The 17,380-nt window shown below is 53.2% G+C and overlaps 2 protein-coding genes across 2 annotated transcripts; one reads left to right on the forward strand and one right to left on the reverse strand.

Annotated features, from left to right (window-relative positions):
- The first annotated feature begins 2,463 nt into the window (after window positions 1-2,463).
- On the forward strand, window positions 2,464-9,064 carry LOC148755969 (P2X purinoceptor 3-like). Its single transcript, XM_088789591.1, has 4 exons — window positions 2,464-2,557; window positions 2,844-2,909; window positions 3,476-3,553; window positions 3,971-9,064. The coding sequence occupies exons 1-4, from the start codon at window positions 2,483-2,485 to the stop codon at window positions 4,082-4,084; spliced, it is 333 nt and encodes a 110-aa protein (XP_088645717.1). The 5' UTR covers window positions 2,464-2,482; the 3' UTR covers window positions 4,085-9,064.
- Window positions 9,065-9,487: 423 nt separating this feature from the next.
- Window positions 9,488-13,517, reverse strand: LOC141572464 (proteoglycan 3-like). The gene is made up of 6 exons (XM_074337163.2): window positions 13,414-13,517; window positions 12,903-13,036; window positions 12,173-12,486; window positions 11,358-11,486; window positions 10,404-10,509; window positions 9,488-9,673 (listed from the first exon to the last, which is right to left on the reverse strand). The coding sequence occupies exons 2-6, from the start codon at window positions 12,967-12,969 to the stop codon at window positions 9,615-9,617; spliced, it is 675 nt and encodes a 224-aa protein (XP_074193264.2). The 5' UTR covers window positions 12,970-13,036; window positions 13,414-13,517; the 3' UTR covers window positions 9,488-9,614.
- Window positions 13,518-17,380: the final 3,863 nt, after the last annotated feature.

Here is a 17,380-nt window from a genome sequence, read left to right on the forward strand (position 1 = left end):
ATAAAGATGGCTCTATGTCTCTCCTCCAAGCTTTTGCTTCTTAGGGTTAGACACCATGTTTCCCAGGAAATAAGACCAGTCTTTATTATAAGACCGGGTGTTATATTAAGTTTTGCTCCAAAAGACACGTTAGAGCTGATTGTCCGGCGAGGTGGTATTTTCGGGGATACATGGTAGTTGTGCTTCTATCAGCCTTTTCCCTGGGGCCGCTCTCATTTCCACTCTGGGTCTCTTTAGAGAAAATCATCCTGCCTCTCCCTCCAGCTGCAAAGCCCACAGGAAACACCTTCCCAGATCAGGCTCCCCAAGGAACTGTTTTCTCACTGAATAGTTTTATCCTCACTCAGGTAACAGGCGCATCACGCAGGCACCTAAGCCGCCGTGCCCAGGCACAGGCAGAGATGGAAGATGTGCGGCCTGTCCTCTTATACGCCTCCCGGACCCTCATAAACCTCTCCAGGCCTGAGCCTCCTGCTCTGTAAAATGGGGATGGTGTCCTGGGAGGAAACAGCTGATGGTCTCAAAAGGGGTGTGTTTGACGGAAGGGATTATTAACAAAGGTGCATGCTGGGTAGAGGGAATCCAGGAGCCTGGGGAAGCACCGGGGCTGGCCACATGGGAACCCTGCTCCCACCTCGGCTGCCTGCCGGGCAGAGGGCGGGAGCAGTCACTGAACCTGAGAGGAGCTGGGAGACTAATCACCCTGACTCTTCTCCCCCCACCCCACCCCTGCCCTCTGATCACCTGTGGGTGCCCCAGCTGGAACCAGATGGCAGGGAGCTGGGTGGACGCTGTCTGCAGACCAGGCCCTGCAGAGAAGGGTAGAGAGTAGGTGTGGAGGGGCAGAGAGAGCGCCCAGCACAGCGACAGAAACAGTGCCTGCCTTCAGGGTGGGTGTCAGTGTTCACCCCCTCACTAACAGACCTGCAAGGGGGGCACGAGCACCCCCATGTTACTGACACGGGAAGTGAAGCCCTGAGCACCGAGTGCGTAAAAGGCCACACTGCTAGCAAGTGGTAGAGAGGATTTAGACTAGTTTCTGCCTGACCCAAGGTCCCACACAGCCACAGCAAGCGGTGCTGACATCCTGTGATGTAAGCGGACTCTTCCCCACGCGTGATCTTCCTGCCAGGCCTGTCATCCCGCCATGATGTATTCACTGTGGCTGAGCTTTTCCTCCTCCCTGCTGTGCGGTTTCAAACGCACCCCAGGAAGGTCATCACATCAATCATGGAACACTGTCAAGGAGGGAGCTTCCCAGACCCTCTTTCTGCTGGCCGAGGCCTGGGCCGGGCCTTGGAAATCTGTGGGGACTGGAAACACTGAAAAGGGGACAACTGGCCCCACTGTTGACCCCACACAGTTACGGCGCTTTCTGAGCCCTCTCACTCCCGTCACCACGTCCTCCCCGTTTCTCTGGGATCCTGGCATCAGGGGCCCATTCCATAGCCATGGGGCAGTGGCCCAAGGAGATCCCACTCTGCAAATGTTCAAGTTCTGGCTACGGATGGTCAGAGCCACGTGGAGGGAATGCAGTGGCTTTAGAAGCCAAAAGCCAATGCCACTCGAATCCTTACTACCTGTAAAACCATAGCCCTCTCGCCACCACAGCCATCTTCAAAATGGGGGTCTGAATACCCACCTCACTGGGTTCTGTGAGGATTAAAAGGGATCATTCTTATCAGCCCCCAGCACGGCCCCTGGCATCCAGCAGCCCAGGCAGAGATGAGACTCTGAGTCCAGCTGGGGAACCCTGGACAAGTCACTTAACCCCCTGGAGCCTCGTTTGAAAAACAGAGCAGAGACATCCCTGTCCCACAGGTTTGTCTGGAAGGTGATATAAGTTGAGGTGTCTGAAAGCACTCTTTAAACCGCTCTAGAAATAAATGTGTTTCTTCAGCAATATTAACAGCCAACGTTAGCGAACATTTCCCAGTTGCTTCCTATGTTCCTAAGCCTGTCACAGGTGGTTCCATTCAGTTCTCACGGCAATGCTATGAAATAGGCTTTTGTACTATTCCTGCTCACAGAAGAAAATTGAGTTTAAGAGAGGTTAAGTAACTGGCCCGAGGTTGCACAGCGGGTAAGTGGCAGAGCTGGGCTTTGAACCCAAGCAGGCTGAGAAGCCTGTGGAGAGGGGAGCATCTGCAGTGAGTGGGCCCTGGGCCCAAACAGAACTAAAGAAGTAGGGCATCCGGCCTGGCTGGAGCTTTCATACACGTCCTGGCCCTACCAATGGGGATGCTGATTCCACGGGTTCAGGATGGGGCCTGGGGCCTTTTAACAAGCCTGCAAGATGCTGCGTGTGCAGGGGGTCAGGTAACCACCCAGGCTGGTCTGTGATAGGTGCTCCACCAAACCACCAGTAAGGTCGCTCCGTGAGTGACTGTCGTAGGCTCCGGAGGACCCTGCATGTTCAGCCAGGAGCCCACAGTGGGACCCACCTTCACCTCTGGCCTCCAGGTTTGCCAAGTACTACAAGATGGAGAATGGCAGCGAGTACCGCACGCTCCTCAAGGCTTTTGGCATCCGCTTCGACGTGTTGGTGTACGGGAATGTGAGTCCTTGGCCGGGCAGGTGGGTGGACAAGGGAGGAAACCCAACCAATCCCAGGCCCTGAAGAGCCTCCTCCGGGGGCAGGGTCCTGCTTTGACCAGCCCTGAGATCCTCGGCTGGCCACGCCCCCTGGCTCCTCACCTGAACCTTGAAGGGGTGAGGCCTGCGCTCCACCAAGGACCCCCCAGCTCCATGGTCTCTCCGGCTGGGAGTCCAAGTTGAGCCTCAGGCCTCACTCCCGCTCTGCTGGACCCTCTGCCCACTTACTTTGTTCCTTGTGCATATAGGCTGGCAAATTCAACATCATCCCCACCATCATCAGCTCTGTGGCAGCCTTCACCTCCGTGGGAGTGGTGAGTTCAGCCCTTCCAGGCCCTGATAGGAGGCCAGTCCGGGCAGGGCCCTGCTGGCGCTGGCCAGGGAGTGACCCAGGTGACCCTGCTTCTGCCTAGAATGAAAAGTGCAACCTCTTGGCAGGTGCTTCAGGCTCCTCCACGCCCTCCCTGCAGGGTCAGCCCTCACTTGAACATCTCCAGTCATGGAGAGCTCAGTGCCCCCCATCTGCAGGAGGCTCCACCTGGTACAGAATTCCTGTTCCTCACATGAAAGTGGGGGAGGAGACTCTGGCTTCCACAGACCCGAGGGCCCTCGATCAATACAGAGCCCCACTCCCAGGGACCTCTACCCCTGAGTCCCTCTGCTTCTCCCACCAAGTCCTCTCCCTGCGTTTTGCTCTGGGGTCACCCTGGGAGCTGAGGAGGTGGGTCATAAAGACATTCCTCAAAGCCCCTGGACATTTTCTAAGAGGAAACATCAGGAGTCTCTAGAGGACTTGCCCAGACCCCTGGCCTGCCGTCTGCCCCAGGGCCGCCCTGCCCACTGCTCAGGCAGCTCAGGGCCACCTGCCTCTCCTCTCCAGGGGACTGTCCTATGCGACATTATCCTGCTCAACTTTCTCAAGGGGGCCGACCAGTACAAAGCCAAGAAGTTTGAGGAGGTGAGCAGGGGCCCTCGAGAGGTAGGGGGACAGGGCAGAAAGGGCCCTGGGCCCTGGGGACTGTCAGTGGCTCGCTTCCTGGGGACTTCTGAGGGGAAATTCACTGGGCCTCAGTGCAAACTAGGGGACCAGACAAGAGGGGGTTTGGCCAAAAGTGGGTGGGCTCTGTGAGGACCGTGGGGGCTCTGTGGGGTGTGGCTGTCCACTTCCCCATCGTCGCCATTCCTGGGGCGGGACAAATCCTGCTATGGCTGGCTCACGTTCCTGGTGCCCTGGCGGTGCATGGACGGGCTCTTGGGATGACACAGACTTGCTGTAACTCCCCTAATGACGGGGCCATGAGCCCCGACTGCTGAGTCTGTCCAGCCGGGTCCTGCCCGTAGTCAGAGCGTGATGATGCCAGCCTTCTACCTGCAGGTGAACGAGACGACGCTGAAGGTCGCTGCCTCAGACACCCCAGTGTACCCCAGTGACCAGACCACGGAGGAGAAGCAGTCCACAGACTCGGGGGCTTACTCCATCAGCCACTAGGGCTTTAGCCTTGGACTCCAGGCCTCCCAACAGGGCACCCTCCCTGGGCTAGGGGACTGGGGGTGGGGAGGGGCTCTCATTTCTGCTGCTCACCCCGAGGCCACAGCTGGGTGGGAGGTCTGCCCCACTACCCCTTGCTGCAGGTAGTGCCCCTGCTGGGACCTGAGTCTTAACTGTCACCAACCTTACCTTGCCCTATCTGCTTCCCAGGACCCCCAGGGTCTCCCTTCCGAAGAGTAGAGATGATAATAGCAATAAGCAGTGGCCATATGGCCACCCAGTGCCAGGCACTTTGCATATATTAACTCATTTAACCCTTGGAATAATCCCATGAGGTAGATATTAGGTTCCCTGTTTGGAAGATAAACTGAAGCTCAGAGAGTGTTGTTTGCCCAAAGCCACGTAGCTGGGGAAGTGGGGGAGCTGGGATTTGAGCCCAGGTCTGCTTAACTCCATTGCCCACACCCCACAAGAGAAGAATGGGCTCCCAGGGGCCTGTGGCCCTGCTTGCTTCAGCCTCCTCCACCCTGACCATGCTTGGGTTCAGCTCCATAGCTATAAGTCCCATGCTGTCCCCAGGAACTCAGGCCCCATTTTAGGAGAGACCAGTGAGAAGTGGTGTGAGGTCTCTTTCTCTGGCTCAGGTCTCCAAATCAGAAGGACACAGGAAGCATGACTGTCAGTGAATTTCCTAACCTCACGCCACAGCTCTGTCCCCGAAGCAGGGAAGGAACCATCCTTGTTGTCTCATACACACCCACACACATCTGGGCCCCCTCACCTCAGAAGCCAGGTTTGGCCCAGGGTGGGATGTGGTTCCCGGACCTGGGGCTCTGCTCTGAGAGGCCACCGGTCCTCCTTTAAAACCCTGGTGAGAAGGTTCCGTGAGACCCTGTGAGCAGCTGGTCAGCCAGGCCTATCCCCAGGGTCCTAACAAGGTGGTCGGTCTTCTAATGTAAGAAACTAAAGGGTCTTAGACACCATCTTGTCTGACTCTCCTACTTATAGATGAGCAAACTGAGGCCAGAGAAGGAAAATGACTTGTGTCACATAGTTAGAGGCCAAAACAGAACGCAGGCGTCCTGGCGCCCAGGGAAGGAAGCTGGAAGGGCTGTTGAGAGGGTGTCAGGCCCACCCCTGCCTCCACTTTCCCCTCCCCCTTTCTGGGCTCTCCTCTCCTAAGGGGCTCAGAAATCTCACCAAGGCAGAGTTCAAGAGCAGATCTAGGTTTTACAAAGCCAGAAGCACATACAACTTGGAGCATCTATTTAAAAACAATACAACATTCGGTATTAGAAGGGGCTTGTGCAAGCGAGCAGTCCTGAAGTATGTTTCATTAGCTCCACGGTAAATCCGTCCCTGGCAAAGCTGGAGCATGGGCAGCGCCATGAGGTCTTAGCAGAAACGAGCTTAACTGTAAGTGGAGGGCTGGCCCCTCTACAGGAGGAGCAGAGAAATGGGGTGGCGGCAGCTTTGGGTGTGGTTTGGGAGGATCAAGCAGTGGGTACTTGAAAAGACCCCACTCCAGTGACCCCCCCCCCACTTCAGGGGGAGAAGGGATAAGATTCTGCCACACGAGGCCCGTCCCCCCGCCCCCACTCTGCCTCACCCGCAGCCCCTTCTCAGGGGAGACCCCGGGAATCAGGTGATGTCTGGAGACCTGAGCAGCAGGGACATCACCGAGAGCAGCACCACGTTCCCCCCCCACCCCAGAGACCCCCAGACATCCTGGTGAATTCAGCCTTCAGGGACCTGGGCGGGGGCTGGGACCACAGGGATGTTCTCTGAGGAGGAGATCCAGGCAGTTGCCCTGGGGGCACCCTCTCTCCCCGCCCCTCCCTTTCCTCCTGCAGGCGCAACAGCAGCTCCTGAGCCTGCCAGCAAGTGTGTGATCTCATGAATGTGAGCCTGACGTTGTCCTTCCCAGAGTGGAACGCGGTTACTGCTTCTGGGTGCTGGACTTAGGGTCATGTCATCAGCAATAGCGGTAGCTAACTCGTCTCTGCTGCCTCATAAAGTACTCGGTGCAATCACCAACATAATCACACACCCACCCTGGGGACGTTGCTATGGTCTGTTCATAATCCTGTTTGATAGAAAAAGAAACAATACCTGGAAATTGAAACTGGAACCCATGCTCATTGTCAATACTATGTTGCTTCTTTGCTCAGCATGAAAGCTAACATTTAGTGATTCCTCGCCATGGCCAGCCAATGGGCTGAATGCATGGTAGGCGTTGTCTGATTCAACCCGCATTTCACAGAAGAAACTGAGGCTCAGCAAGGTTAAGAAACGGAAACGGTAGCGCTGGGACTTGAACCTAGAGCTTTATGACTCTGGAGTCTGGAACCTTGACTGTGCTATCTATATTTGTCTGGGAAATTTGTTGGCACCTTCTTTTCTCTATGGGTTAGTTAGGCGGAAGCAGGTTTTGCGGCAGTAACAAGCAAACTGCAAAATCTCAAGGTTTAACATGACGCAGTAGATCAGACAGCCCACTCCATCTGATCGCTATGTCATCGGAGGCACGTGGAAGCCCAGATCACTGTGGCAAGGAAAGTGAGAATGGTGGGATCCCGGGGGATCATTTAATGACCTCTGGAAGTGGTTTACCTCATTTCCAGCCTCATGGCATCGGCCAGACTCAGTAGCTGCAGAGCCCGACTTTACTACACGGAATACCAGGAAACAGAGTCTTCCTAGGTCCCCCGGAAGAGAAAATGGTGAACACAGTGCTGCCTGCTTCGTTATCCCCTTTTTAATGGCCTTTCTTCTCTATGGCACCCCCACCCCTGCCCACTGACTGTTCCACACATCCCTCCCTTCTGTGTTCCTTCTCACAAAACCTTTTCTCGTTGAGTTGCCAATCCATTTCCCAGAGGCATTCATAGATAACACACTCAGGGATTTCTCCTCCTAAGAGTATTTGCTTTTTAATCAAGGACTATTCAAGAGTGAAAGGCATTAAACAGCCAAAGGAATGAATATATAATCATGGATGTAGCAGCCCAATAACAGACAACACTGGATATTTGAGGGCCATCTTGTCTACCCTGGCCTGCCTCAAACAAGCTTCAGCCTGACGGGGTCTGAGCCTTCCTCCTTTCCCCTCCCTCCCTCGACCTCTCATCTTTGCTGGCAGGATATTGGGCTACTGGGATTGGTGAGAGCCCATTTCCCATCAAGGAGCTAAGTGGAGGCTGATACAGGGGGATTGCCGTTCAGCCAAAATACCAGTCCCAGAGCTACCTATGTGGGGTTTCCTCACTGCTTATCCTTCCCACTCACCCCGTAACACCAGCTTCCACTGTTCTTTTAGAAGTAGAGCGTCAAGAATTAGCTTGTGGCAGGATACAACGCCGGGACCCGGGTGGGGGCCTGAGCCCCTGGCCGCTCCCGTTCGATGCCCGTGGAGAGACTGCCACGCTGTGATTAGGAAGCTCCTGACCCTGTCTCCATCCAAGCCAGTGCTCAGAGGCCTGCTCCTCTTCCCGGGACTCATCCCTGCTGCTCCTCCACCACCCACTGCCCCTGGGACGCTCCAGTCCTATCGTCTTCCATCAACTCCAGCGCCTTTAGAAACAAAGCACACCTTCTTCTTTGTTCCTTTTTGTTCTTTTCGTTCCATGTCCTGGCAGATGCCTATACACACACACAGACGTAGACCTGTACACACATATGCTCAGACACACAATGGCACGTGTACACACTCCCAAACACTGGCCAAAGACACACCGGTACGTAAATATGCATGAACACGAATATTCAGGTGTGTAAGTGTGCAAAGCTACACAAACATACACAGTCACAGATGTATACAGACATACAGGTCTGTCCAGAAAAGCCCAGAGATGTATAAAATCTACACACACTCACACAACACACACCTACCTACACACTGACACACAGATTTGTGTACATTGATATATACAGATTCACACACACACAGATGTACACTGCTGTGCAAAGATGGACTCATATGCACATCAAGATACACGTACATGTGCACCCACAGAAATACGTGTATATTCTGCCTGCACTCCATGTAGAACTACACCCGCAGGAAGTATGTGTATCTACCTATCTCTGTCCCACAACCCAGGGCTCTCTGCCCTCTGAATACCCAGGCTCAGGTTGAGCTTCCTACTTCACCAACTCCACACCCTTCCTGGACCCCAGCACCCTGCCAGGAACAAAGAGCAGCAACAGTGTTCTCTTTCAATGTCCCCCATGTCTGACAAAATGGGGTGAAGCACAGAAATGGAGTCCTGCGTCTGTAGAACTGGGATGGGAGCTACGCTGCTGCCAGATGCTCTGACTTTGGCCCCAAGGCCACCCTGGGGGGCGGTAGCTCCCTTCTGAGAATGTAGCTCCTCCAGGGAGGCAGCCTGGGGACTGGGGAGCGGGAGGATGGGGAAGGGACAGCCACCTCCTGGGAATGGAGCGGGAAAACAGCTCAGAAGAAGGTGGGGCCTTTGAACTCACCCACAGGTGGCTGGGAGAACGGAAAACAAAGGCCAGTATCAGAGGCCAAAAGGACACAGGGCTAGAGCAGCAGACCGACTAGACAAGCCTGCTCTCTCTCCTCCTTCCCATGCAGTTACCCCAAGTGGGAGCTCACTACTGTTTTAAAAAAAGGAAACGACAGGCCCCAAACAGAGTCAGCTAAGCCCACCCAAACCAAGACTTAATACCTAATCTAATTGCAGTTTCAGCCTCTCCAAGGAATGTTACCTTTAACCAGTCAATCTGGAATTCCCTGCTCAGCACTAGTGAGGTCATCGTCTTCACAGACCCCTTCCATCCCCCAGAGGAAGGTGGCCTCCCCTGAAACAATCCATTATTTGCTAGAAATTTCCTTTTCCCGCCCTCTCCTCCCTAGAAAAGCCTTCCACTTTGTACAGCTCTTTGGAACTCCTTTGCGTCTGTTGGATGGCATGCTGCCTGATTCATGAATCACTGAATAAAGCCAATTAGATCTTTAAATTTACTCAGTTGAATTTTGTTTTTAACACCCCTCCACTCCAATTCTTCAATCGGTGACTTTGCCTTCATTTTGGAAAGCTACCCTATGCCCAGCCTACCCCACACCCCATACAAAGCGGAGGGCGAGTTCCCTACACCCCCACCAAATGAGAACTCCCCCCAGAGCTTGGGGGGAGGGGCGGAACCCCCCAGCCTGGGCTGGGAAGTGACTTGGGAGAGCCACCTCCTCCGTGCTCCACCCTTAGGTGGACCTGCAGCCAAACACCTCCCCATCCCCACCCCCCCCCACCACCATGGGGCGACTTTACCATCTTTTACTTTCCTCAAAGCCCCAGCCTGCAGGACTGAGCACTTGGAGGATTTTCCAACCCAGATGAGTTCTCCACAGTGAGCAATGAAGACACAGGAGTCAAGAAATGCAGTGGGAAATCTAACTTTATGACCAGGAGAGGCTGGGAGAGGAGCCCAGTGCCCAGGCTGGGTCGGGGCAGCCAGGAGGAGGTGAATGCAGGAGGCAACAAAGCAGGTTCTCCGTGCCACTGGCTTAGTAGGAGCAGATGAAGGGCAGACGCTCTCCACAACGAGCTCGTCGCCAGTGACCCCCTAGCAGTAGAGAACAGAGTGATGTCAGCTGCCTGTCTGAGTGTGGCCAGTGTCCCCATCTTTCCCTCCTCAGGCACCTCATATGTCTTCTTTGCCTGTCACCAGTTGTCACAATCTGTCATCCACATGCTCATGTGCATTGAGCTTTCACCCCAGGAATGAAATGTGCTAAGTGCCTTATATGGACTAGGGCTTAATCCTCACACTGACTCCAAGAGGTAGATTCTCTCATCATCCCCATTTCACAGATGAGCAACCTGAGGCTTAGCAAGGTAATCACTTCCTGTGTCTCAGCTGGCAAGTGGCAGAGCTGGGATGTGAATCATGGCAGTCTTACTGCAGTACATATGGTCCTAGCCACTGCGCTAAGCTCCCTCACTTCTGGCATCCGGGCTGTTCACAGCTGGCGAGTTTCCTGTCAACCATTCCTGGTTCTCACATCTCTCATCCAGACCTTACATTCACATCTGCTACTCTCACCTGTCACATCAGTCACTTCCTCATAGCAGGGGAAGGAAAGGAGCCCCAGGCCCCAAGCCTAACTTTGTCTGTGAGGACCAAGAGCTCCCATCAGGCTCCCACACAGGGCACCCACACACCCTACATCTCAACCCTCCTCACAGACAGGGCATTGATTCTCTGGTTTGGGGGGCAGGCAGCTTAAAGACACAGTATGTAAGGGTCCACCTTGCCACCCCTTCCCCTTGCCCTGGTGTGCAGTCCCCCTCACCTGTGGTGCCTAGGGTCACGCAGTGGCCTCCATGCGCATGATGCGCGTGGGCCCAGTATCTAAAATTCCAGCAGCTCCCATCAGTCCAGTGTATCCTGTGGTGGCACTGGAGAAGTAATAGGGTGGGTCAGAGGGCAGAGATTCCAGGAAGACAGACAGATTCATGGGCTTCAGAGAATATCCACCAAGTATCCCTTTCTGGACCCTGCCCACCCAGCTAGGTGTCAGATACCCTTGAGACCCATCCCTGAGGGTTTGCAGGGAATGACGATGGAAGAGCGTCCATCACTCCCAGACATCACACAGAACAGGCTTCTCAAACTTTTCTGTGCATACAAATCTGGGGATCTTGTTAAAATACAGATTCTGATTCAGAGGGTGTCAGGTGGGGCCTAAGATGGGGCATTTCTAAACAAACTACCGGAAAATGCAAATACTGCTTGGTCCATGGATCACACTTGAGTAGCAAATATAATGGCACATAATCCCCCATAATCCCAGAGCCACTCTGAGAGAAGACGCGCCCCATTTTAGACACTAGGAAACTGAAGCTCCGAGGAAGCCATTCAGCTAGTAAGTGACAAAGCTGGGCGCGGAGCCTATCTCCTGACTCCAGTGGTAATGCTGGTAAATGTTTAACAACCAGATCTGTGGGGAAGTGAGAAGGCAGAGGGTGGGAGGACCCCTGAGTTGTAACAACTGCCTATTTCCTTGGTGTAAATACGTCTGCCATGGCAGATTTCAGACCACAGGCGTGAAGTCACTGGGCACGGAGTTGGGAAGAGATGCATACAGTCACTGGTTCTCCTGAGCCAGTACAAACCAGCTCAGCTCCATCACTGCCTCCCACTCTAAGGTCACCTCAGCTGCTGGAATGAGGCTTAATGCCAGGAGGTGCTCCCTTGAGGCAATCAGGTAGCTCTTCCTGCACGTGGGAGTGGGCCCTTCACTTACCCCATTATAGGTGGCTCCAATCCAGACCTGGGGTTGGTTGAGACTCCTGGTCAAGGACAGGATATAACTGATGAGGCTGATGCTGTGGATGGATACAAGGTTGCCTCGGTAGCACCTCCTGCAGACATTCTGTGGAGAGAAGAGGTAGGGTAGAGAATTCACTCTGTGTTTTTTAAAGTCCCTACGTCTCCAGGAGAGAGCTGTCCTCCCCATTATTTGTCAAGTCAGAAGTCAGGGATGTACTCCCCCCTCGCAATCCCATCTCTCGTTCCTTTACCTGGCATCAGGAACTTCTTGCAGGAAATGTCAATGATACTCAGAATAATCATAACCACCATTTATTGAGAGTTTACAATGACCCAGGAACTATTCCAAAGACTTTCTGTGTATTATCTCATTTAATCCTCACCACAACCCTAAGAGGCTGGTGTTATATATCTCTATTTTACAAAGCAAGATACTGAAGTTCTGAATGGTGAAGTGACTTGCCCAGGTAACACAGCCAATGACAGGTGAAACCAGGGTTTAACACAGGTATAGCTAATACCAAAGCCTTTTGTCCATATCAGTGATTCTCAAAGTGCTGTCTCTAGACCAACAATGTCATCATCACCTGGCAATTTGTTACAAATGCGACCTCTCCGGCCCCACCCCAGACTTGCTAAGCCAGAAATCTGTGTTTTAGCAAAACTTTGAGGAGATTCTGATGTACACGAGGTTGAGAAACATTCGTCTAAATAAATAGGGCACAACAGATTGAATCCACGCTCTTCTCCCCCTGGTCCTCCTTCCACTGTAGCCACCTTACCACTTACCTGAGCATCTACAAATGTCGAAAGGCTCCGCACCAACAGGTAGTGGCAGGTCTTGCACTCAGGACTGCCCACCATATGAACGGTGTCCTCTTCCCTGGGGCACTGAAAGTCCTTGTCGAGAGCACTTGGTTCTGACTCCATGGCCTCTTCATCCTCAAAGGCATTTGGATACTTGCAAGGCTCGACCTCTTCGCCCTCTGACTGGATCACCTCCTTAGTCAGGGCCAACTCTCCCTCCTGCTCCCCTGAACCTTCCAGATCCTGACTCAGGTCTGCCTGTGTCTCTCCACTGTCCAGAGAGAGGGCATCTTTCCCTGGAAGGAAGAGGTAACCTGCCATCAGGTCGGGGTCTCCCTTCTTCCAGGACCACGGACAGCTCTGACAGCCCCACTCCAGCCTTAGTGCAGCTGTCCGCTGTCCAGAGCCAGGACTGAAAGGATCCCCTAGGTGTTGGGTGAGGCGAGAACTCACACAAGTGGACGAGAACCTGACTGTATGTATTTTGGGAGTGGGAAGAAGCACCTTTAAGAAGGCTTTCATCTTCACAAATGGGTGGTTTTTCCTTGTGAAGAAGTCCTGACAGAATGTCAAGGTCCAGGAGAAATCATATCAGAGATGAGCTGGGTCAACTGAAGAAGGGGGGCTGTGAGCCTGGCCCCATGAGAGCCAAAGGGATGCAGCAAAGAGGAGGAAAGATAAAGCTGGACGAGAAGGGGAGGGGAAGACTTACCCAGATGAAGAGCAGAAACTGTTCCCAACAGGAGAAGGGGTAGGAGCAGGAGGTGTTTCATATCCATTAAGTCTATGACAGAGATACAGCTTCACTTTCCCTCCTTGGAAGTGTCCTGAGTGTCTGTACGGCTCCTGTCATACAACAGAGATGGACTGCGTGTTTAACTAGTTGATTAAAGGGCAAACTACAGTGCTTCCTTCTTACCCAATGAACAGACCTTGAGCTGGAAAATTAGGAAAAGGACATGGGGGTGTCTGTTCAAGTACAAAAGTCCCTTTCTCTTGAAGTCACCATCAGTGCTCCCTGGGACAGCACTTAGCCCAGACCCTTCTCCCTGCAGGGACATGTCTGCTTAGGGTCAGAGCCGATTTCACTCACACTGGGGAAGGAGAGGAAAGGACAGTGGCCACTGTGGTCCTAAAGACAGGTTTCGAGGTATTTGCCATAGAGACTCCCGATTCCTCCCAGGCCTGGACCCCTTCTCCCCGGCAGCTGGGGGAACACTCACCTCCTGAGAGTCCGAGGCCTCCGCTCTCCGTGTCTCTGGCTGCTGGGCCTCAGAGGCAGCTCTTATATTGGGATTTTTGGGGAAGTGGGAAGAGGCCAGAGTGATTGCTCCAGGCTGGGGGGCCAGCAGTTAAACTGATAACAAGATGTTTGCTCAGTCCTGTCCTTCCTGAGCCCTGCTCTCTGCTAGGATGGCAGGGGCCTGCCTCCTGGAGCCTCCTGCCATATATGGGTGCTGGGGAAGACCCCAGATGTCCACTGTCCAGACATACTTATTATTAGCCCCTAAAGTGCCCCAGTCTGAACAGTACCCCTTAACAGTACCCCTGCATTTGCTGGGAGACTGTGAGGGGCGGAGGGAGGAGGCGAAGGGAGCCTCAGCCTCTCCTGAGCACTTGTCTGGATCAGGTACTTTACATGCATCCCATCCCTGAATCCTTACCTTCACCTCATTCCCACGAGAATGTGATTATCCTTATTGACAGGTGTGAAAAATGACGCTCAGAGAATGAAAGTCACCACCAACGTTGCACAAGAATTGGGGGGGGGGACTGGGATTTCTAAGTCTTTTTGGCTCCCAAGCCTTCTCTCTCTCTCTCTCTCTCTCTCTCTCTCTCTCTCTCTCTCTCTCCCTCCCTCCCTCCCTCCCTCCCTCCCTCCCTCTCTCTCTCTCTCTCTCTCTCTCTCTCTCTCTCGCTTTCCCTCTCCCTCTACCCCTCCTTTCCTCCCTCCTTCCCTTTCTTCCTCCCTCTCTCACATTTCTTCCTCCTCTTCCCCCTTTTCTCTTCTTTAATGTGTGAAAAACGTATGAGCTTTCTCCTGTGCTATGGGTCTAGATCGAGGCTCTCAGCCTTTTCACTGTTACTATTTAGAGTCAAATAATTCCTCCTTGTGAGGCTGTCCTGTGCGTTGCAGAACGTTTAGGAGCATCCCTGGCCCCTACCCACCAGCTGTCGATCGGGTTGTTCCCCAGAGACAACCAAAAGTGTCTCCACATGTTTCCAGATGTCTTCTGGGGAGCACAGTGGCACCAGTTGAACATCACTGAGAACATGCCATTTTGTCCAACCTCAAGGCACATCTGGCAAGGAGGCAACAGCTGGAAGGGAGAGTTTCGTACAGAATCACTCAGACACTCTGTGGGCCACAGCCCCCATTCCCCTGCTCCCACCAGCCTGCGGTTACCACGGGGGTCGGGACCAGCAGGCAGTGAATGAGGCACCCACATCAGGTGCAAAATGTAAGACTTTGCTGGATATCACTGCCAAAGGACAGCAGCCTTGTCAGGTGGGCGACTCAACCCGGTGACATCCCCACTGGGCAGTGCGTGCCTGTTCCTTGCACTCCAGCCCAGCCCTCCAGTGCTCAGGACACCAGGGACAGGTAGCCCAGAGGGTGAAAAGGCTTGGATTCCTCTCCTCCCTCTGCTCTCCCAGGGGACCCACAAAAAGAGAAGTATCTGAGACGTTTCTTCTGGGCCTGATTACAGAGTAACAGTCTTTGCTGTTATCTCCCCGGCCCAACGGACGAGACCCTCGTCTTATCTACCTGACTTGGGCTGGGAGGGATTGACCAATTCTGGGGCCCAAAAGCCTGGTCCCGGGTTTCAAGCTTGAGGACCTCTCTAGTGGGGTAGGGGTGGACGGTTAGCCCCCTTCCCCATCCTCCATCCTGGGGCCCAGGCCAGGGGCATCATATCACTGAGGGATTGGGATGACCAATCAGGTCAGCTGCTCTCAGGAGCCAGCACCATTTGATAAGCTTTACACACACGATTTCATTTGAACAGCCCTGTTTCACAGCTGAGGAAATGGCATCTCAGGGAGCTTGAGCAAGTTGCCCAAGATCACACAGCAAGTCAGGGACAGGCCTAAACCAGGTCTTCCAGCTCCTGGCCCACCCCATACCTGCCTTCCCTCTGCCCCCTGTCACCGACCTCCCTTCTCTGCAGCCCACCCCTTCCGCGCACTGACCCTGTCTTCTTTGCACACAAACGCCAGGCAAAGATATTCCAATGGCTTCAATGACCACAGTGATGCCTGATTTAAAACTGGAAATAACATTTTTGAAGGCCCAACGCAGACAAAACACTACACTTCATTAAGGCTTTTACCTCCATCATCCCACTTACTTAACCTTTACAACCGTCCTGCAGATTAGGTATTGCCATCTCTAGTCTATGGATCTATTACAGAAGCTCAGAGAGATTAAATGACGTGGCCAAGTTCATACACATCGTAAGGAGAAGCTCGTCTGACCCTAGCCAGACTCCTATATCCTTGCTTCTTTGCTGTGCCCAAACACGTTACCCCCAGACGCTCTAGCCAGTGGTGCCAATGTTTTCAGCATCTGTGAAACTCCAAGTCTCGGGTATGTTCTCAGGGGTTTCATCCTCTGCCTCTCGTCCCAAGATTCAGCCCAGCCCCACGTCCTGGTAAGTGTGGGTCTCTCCGCCACCTTGGGAGGCATGCAGTGTGAGGCCTCATGAAATGACAAGTCCCAGAGTCAGCCATCCGTGCCTCTGCTGTCTCATCTGTAAACCGAGGCTAATAGCAGGACCTACCTCAGACGAGATCAGCTCCCGCAGTGCTCTCAGAACAGTGCGTGGCATATGGGGTTGGGGGTGGCCTTGTCAGGAAACCAGGGCTGGAACTGGGACCCTTAGCCACCAATAAGCACTGAGTGTCATTGCCTTCCCGCTCTGTGAGGAGCTCCAGGGGTTCTATTGTGAAGACACCCCCTTAGCTTCACGGAGCTCAGCCTCTTGCTGGAGAGGGAAAATGACACACAAGCCCATATTTTGGGACGGAAGGCCAGTCCTCCTATTTCGTTAATCTGACCTTTTTCACTTTTCTTGTGGGTGTATAACACGCATCCTGTAAAGTAGGGAGGGCTGCTCCGCATATCTTTACAGAGGGAATGCTCCCACGTGACTGTGCCGAGGTCAAGATCCAGAACGTTACCTGGAGCCCAGACGCCTCCTTCTTTCCCCTTTCTTGACATTAATGCCCCAAAGAGTGTCTTTATGGACTGGAAGTCACACTTCTGTCACAACACACACCCCCAACAGAAGATTTATGAGGGACAAGACAAAACCCACCAGCCTGGCACCTGGTAAATGCTTAATAAATGGGAAATAGTCTTCCTCTTTCTTATGGATATTTGAGTAAAGGGAAGCAATTCTTTCCCAACCCAGGATAAAAGTCCATAAAGAGCAAGGAGTGAAAGCTGGACTTGAGCTGCATCCTCCACAATCGCCAGCCCTGGGCTGAGCTGTAACAGTGTTTCAGAACTCCAACACCTCTGACAGCCTGGAGCAGAGGTTTTCAACCAGGCCTCAGTTTGATTTCTATCTCTTTCTCAACTGACTGTGCAACATTGAGCAAGTGGCTTCTCCTATCTGGGCCACACTCGAAAAACTATACTTTTTTTTTGCTTCTCTCTCAGACCCTGGTCCCATTTATAATTGTCTAAATTTAAGGAATCCCAGAGGCAAAGGGCTTCAAGTACTGAGCCCTTACTTTCTCCTCACCTCTAATGGAGAGAGGTTCAGAACGCCTTCCTTCCGTGTCTGATGGGACTCCCTTACCTCCAGCTGGGTTGGAGTCCTATGTCTCAAGGTGAACCCAAGGCTAAGGGACTCTGTCCTGCCCCCCCACGGGGCTCCACGCCCAGGAGATCGTGCCCTGGAAACAGCCCACGCTTCCAGCCATGGCATCGTACTGGTTAAAAGCACAAAGCTCTGGAAACACGCTAGGGGCTCAATTTATGTTTGCCGAGTAAGTGAATGAATGACAGGTGCAAAGCAATTCTTGTTTAAGACAGAGCTGGGCAGATTCATCCTGAAACAAGATCTTAGGCAGGAGTTTAGTAGCAGTAACAGCAGCAGCAGCTAATATTTAGAAAATGCTTTCTATGTGCTAATATTCTCAGTGTTCCATGTCATTTAACCTGCTAAACAACTCTCA

The sequence above is a fragment of the Rhinolophus sinicus genome, chromosome 14 (assembly GCF_057876585.1).
Source record: "Rhinolophus sinicus isolate RSI-liver-muscle chromosome 14, RSI-T2T, whole genome shotgun sequence".
Lineage (NCBI taxonomy): Eukaryota > Metazoa > Chordata > Mammalia > Chiroptera > Rhinolophidae > Rhinolophus > Rhinolophus sinicus.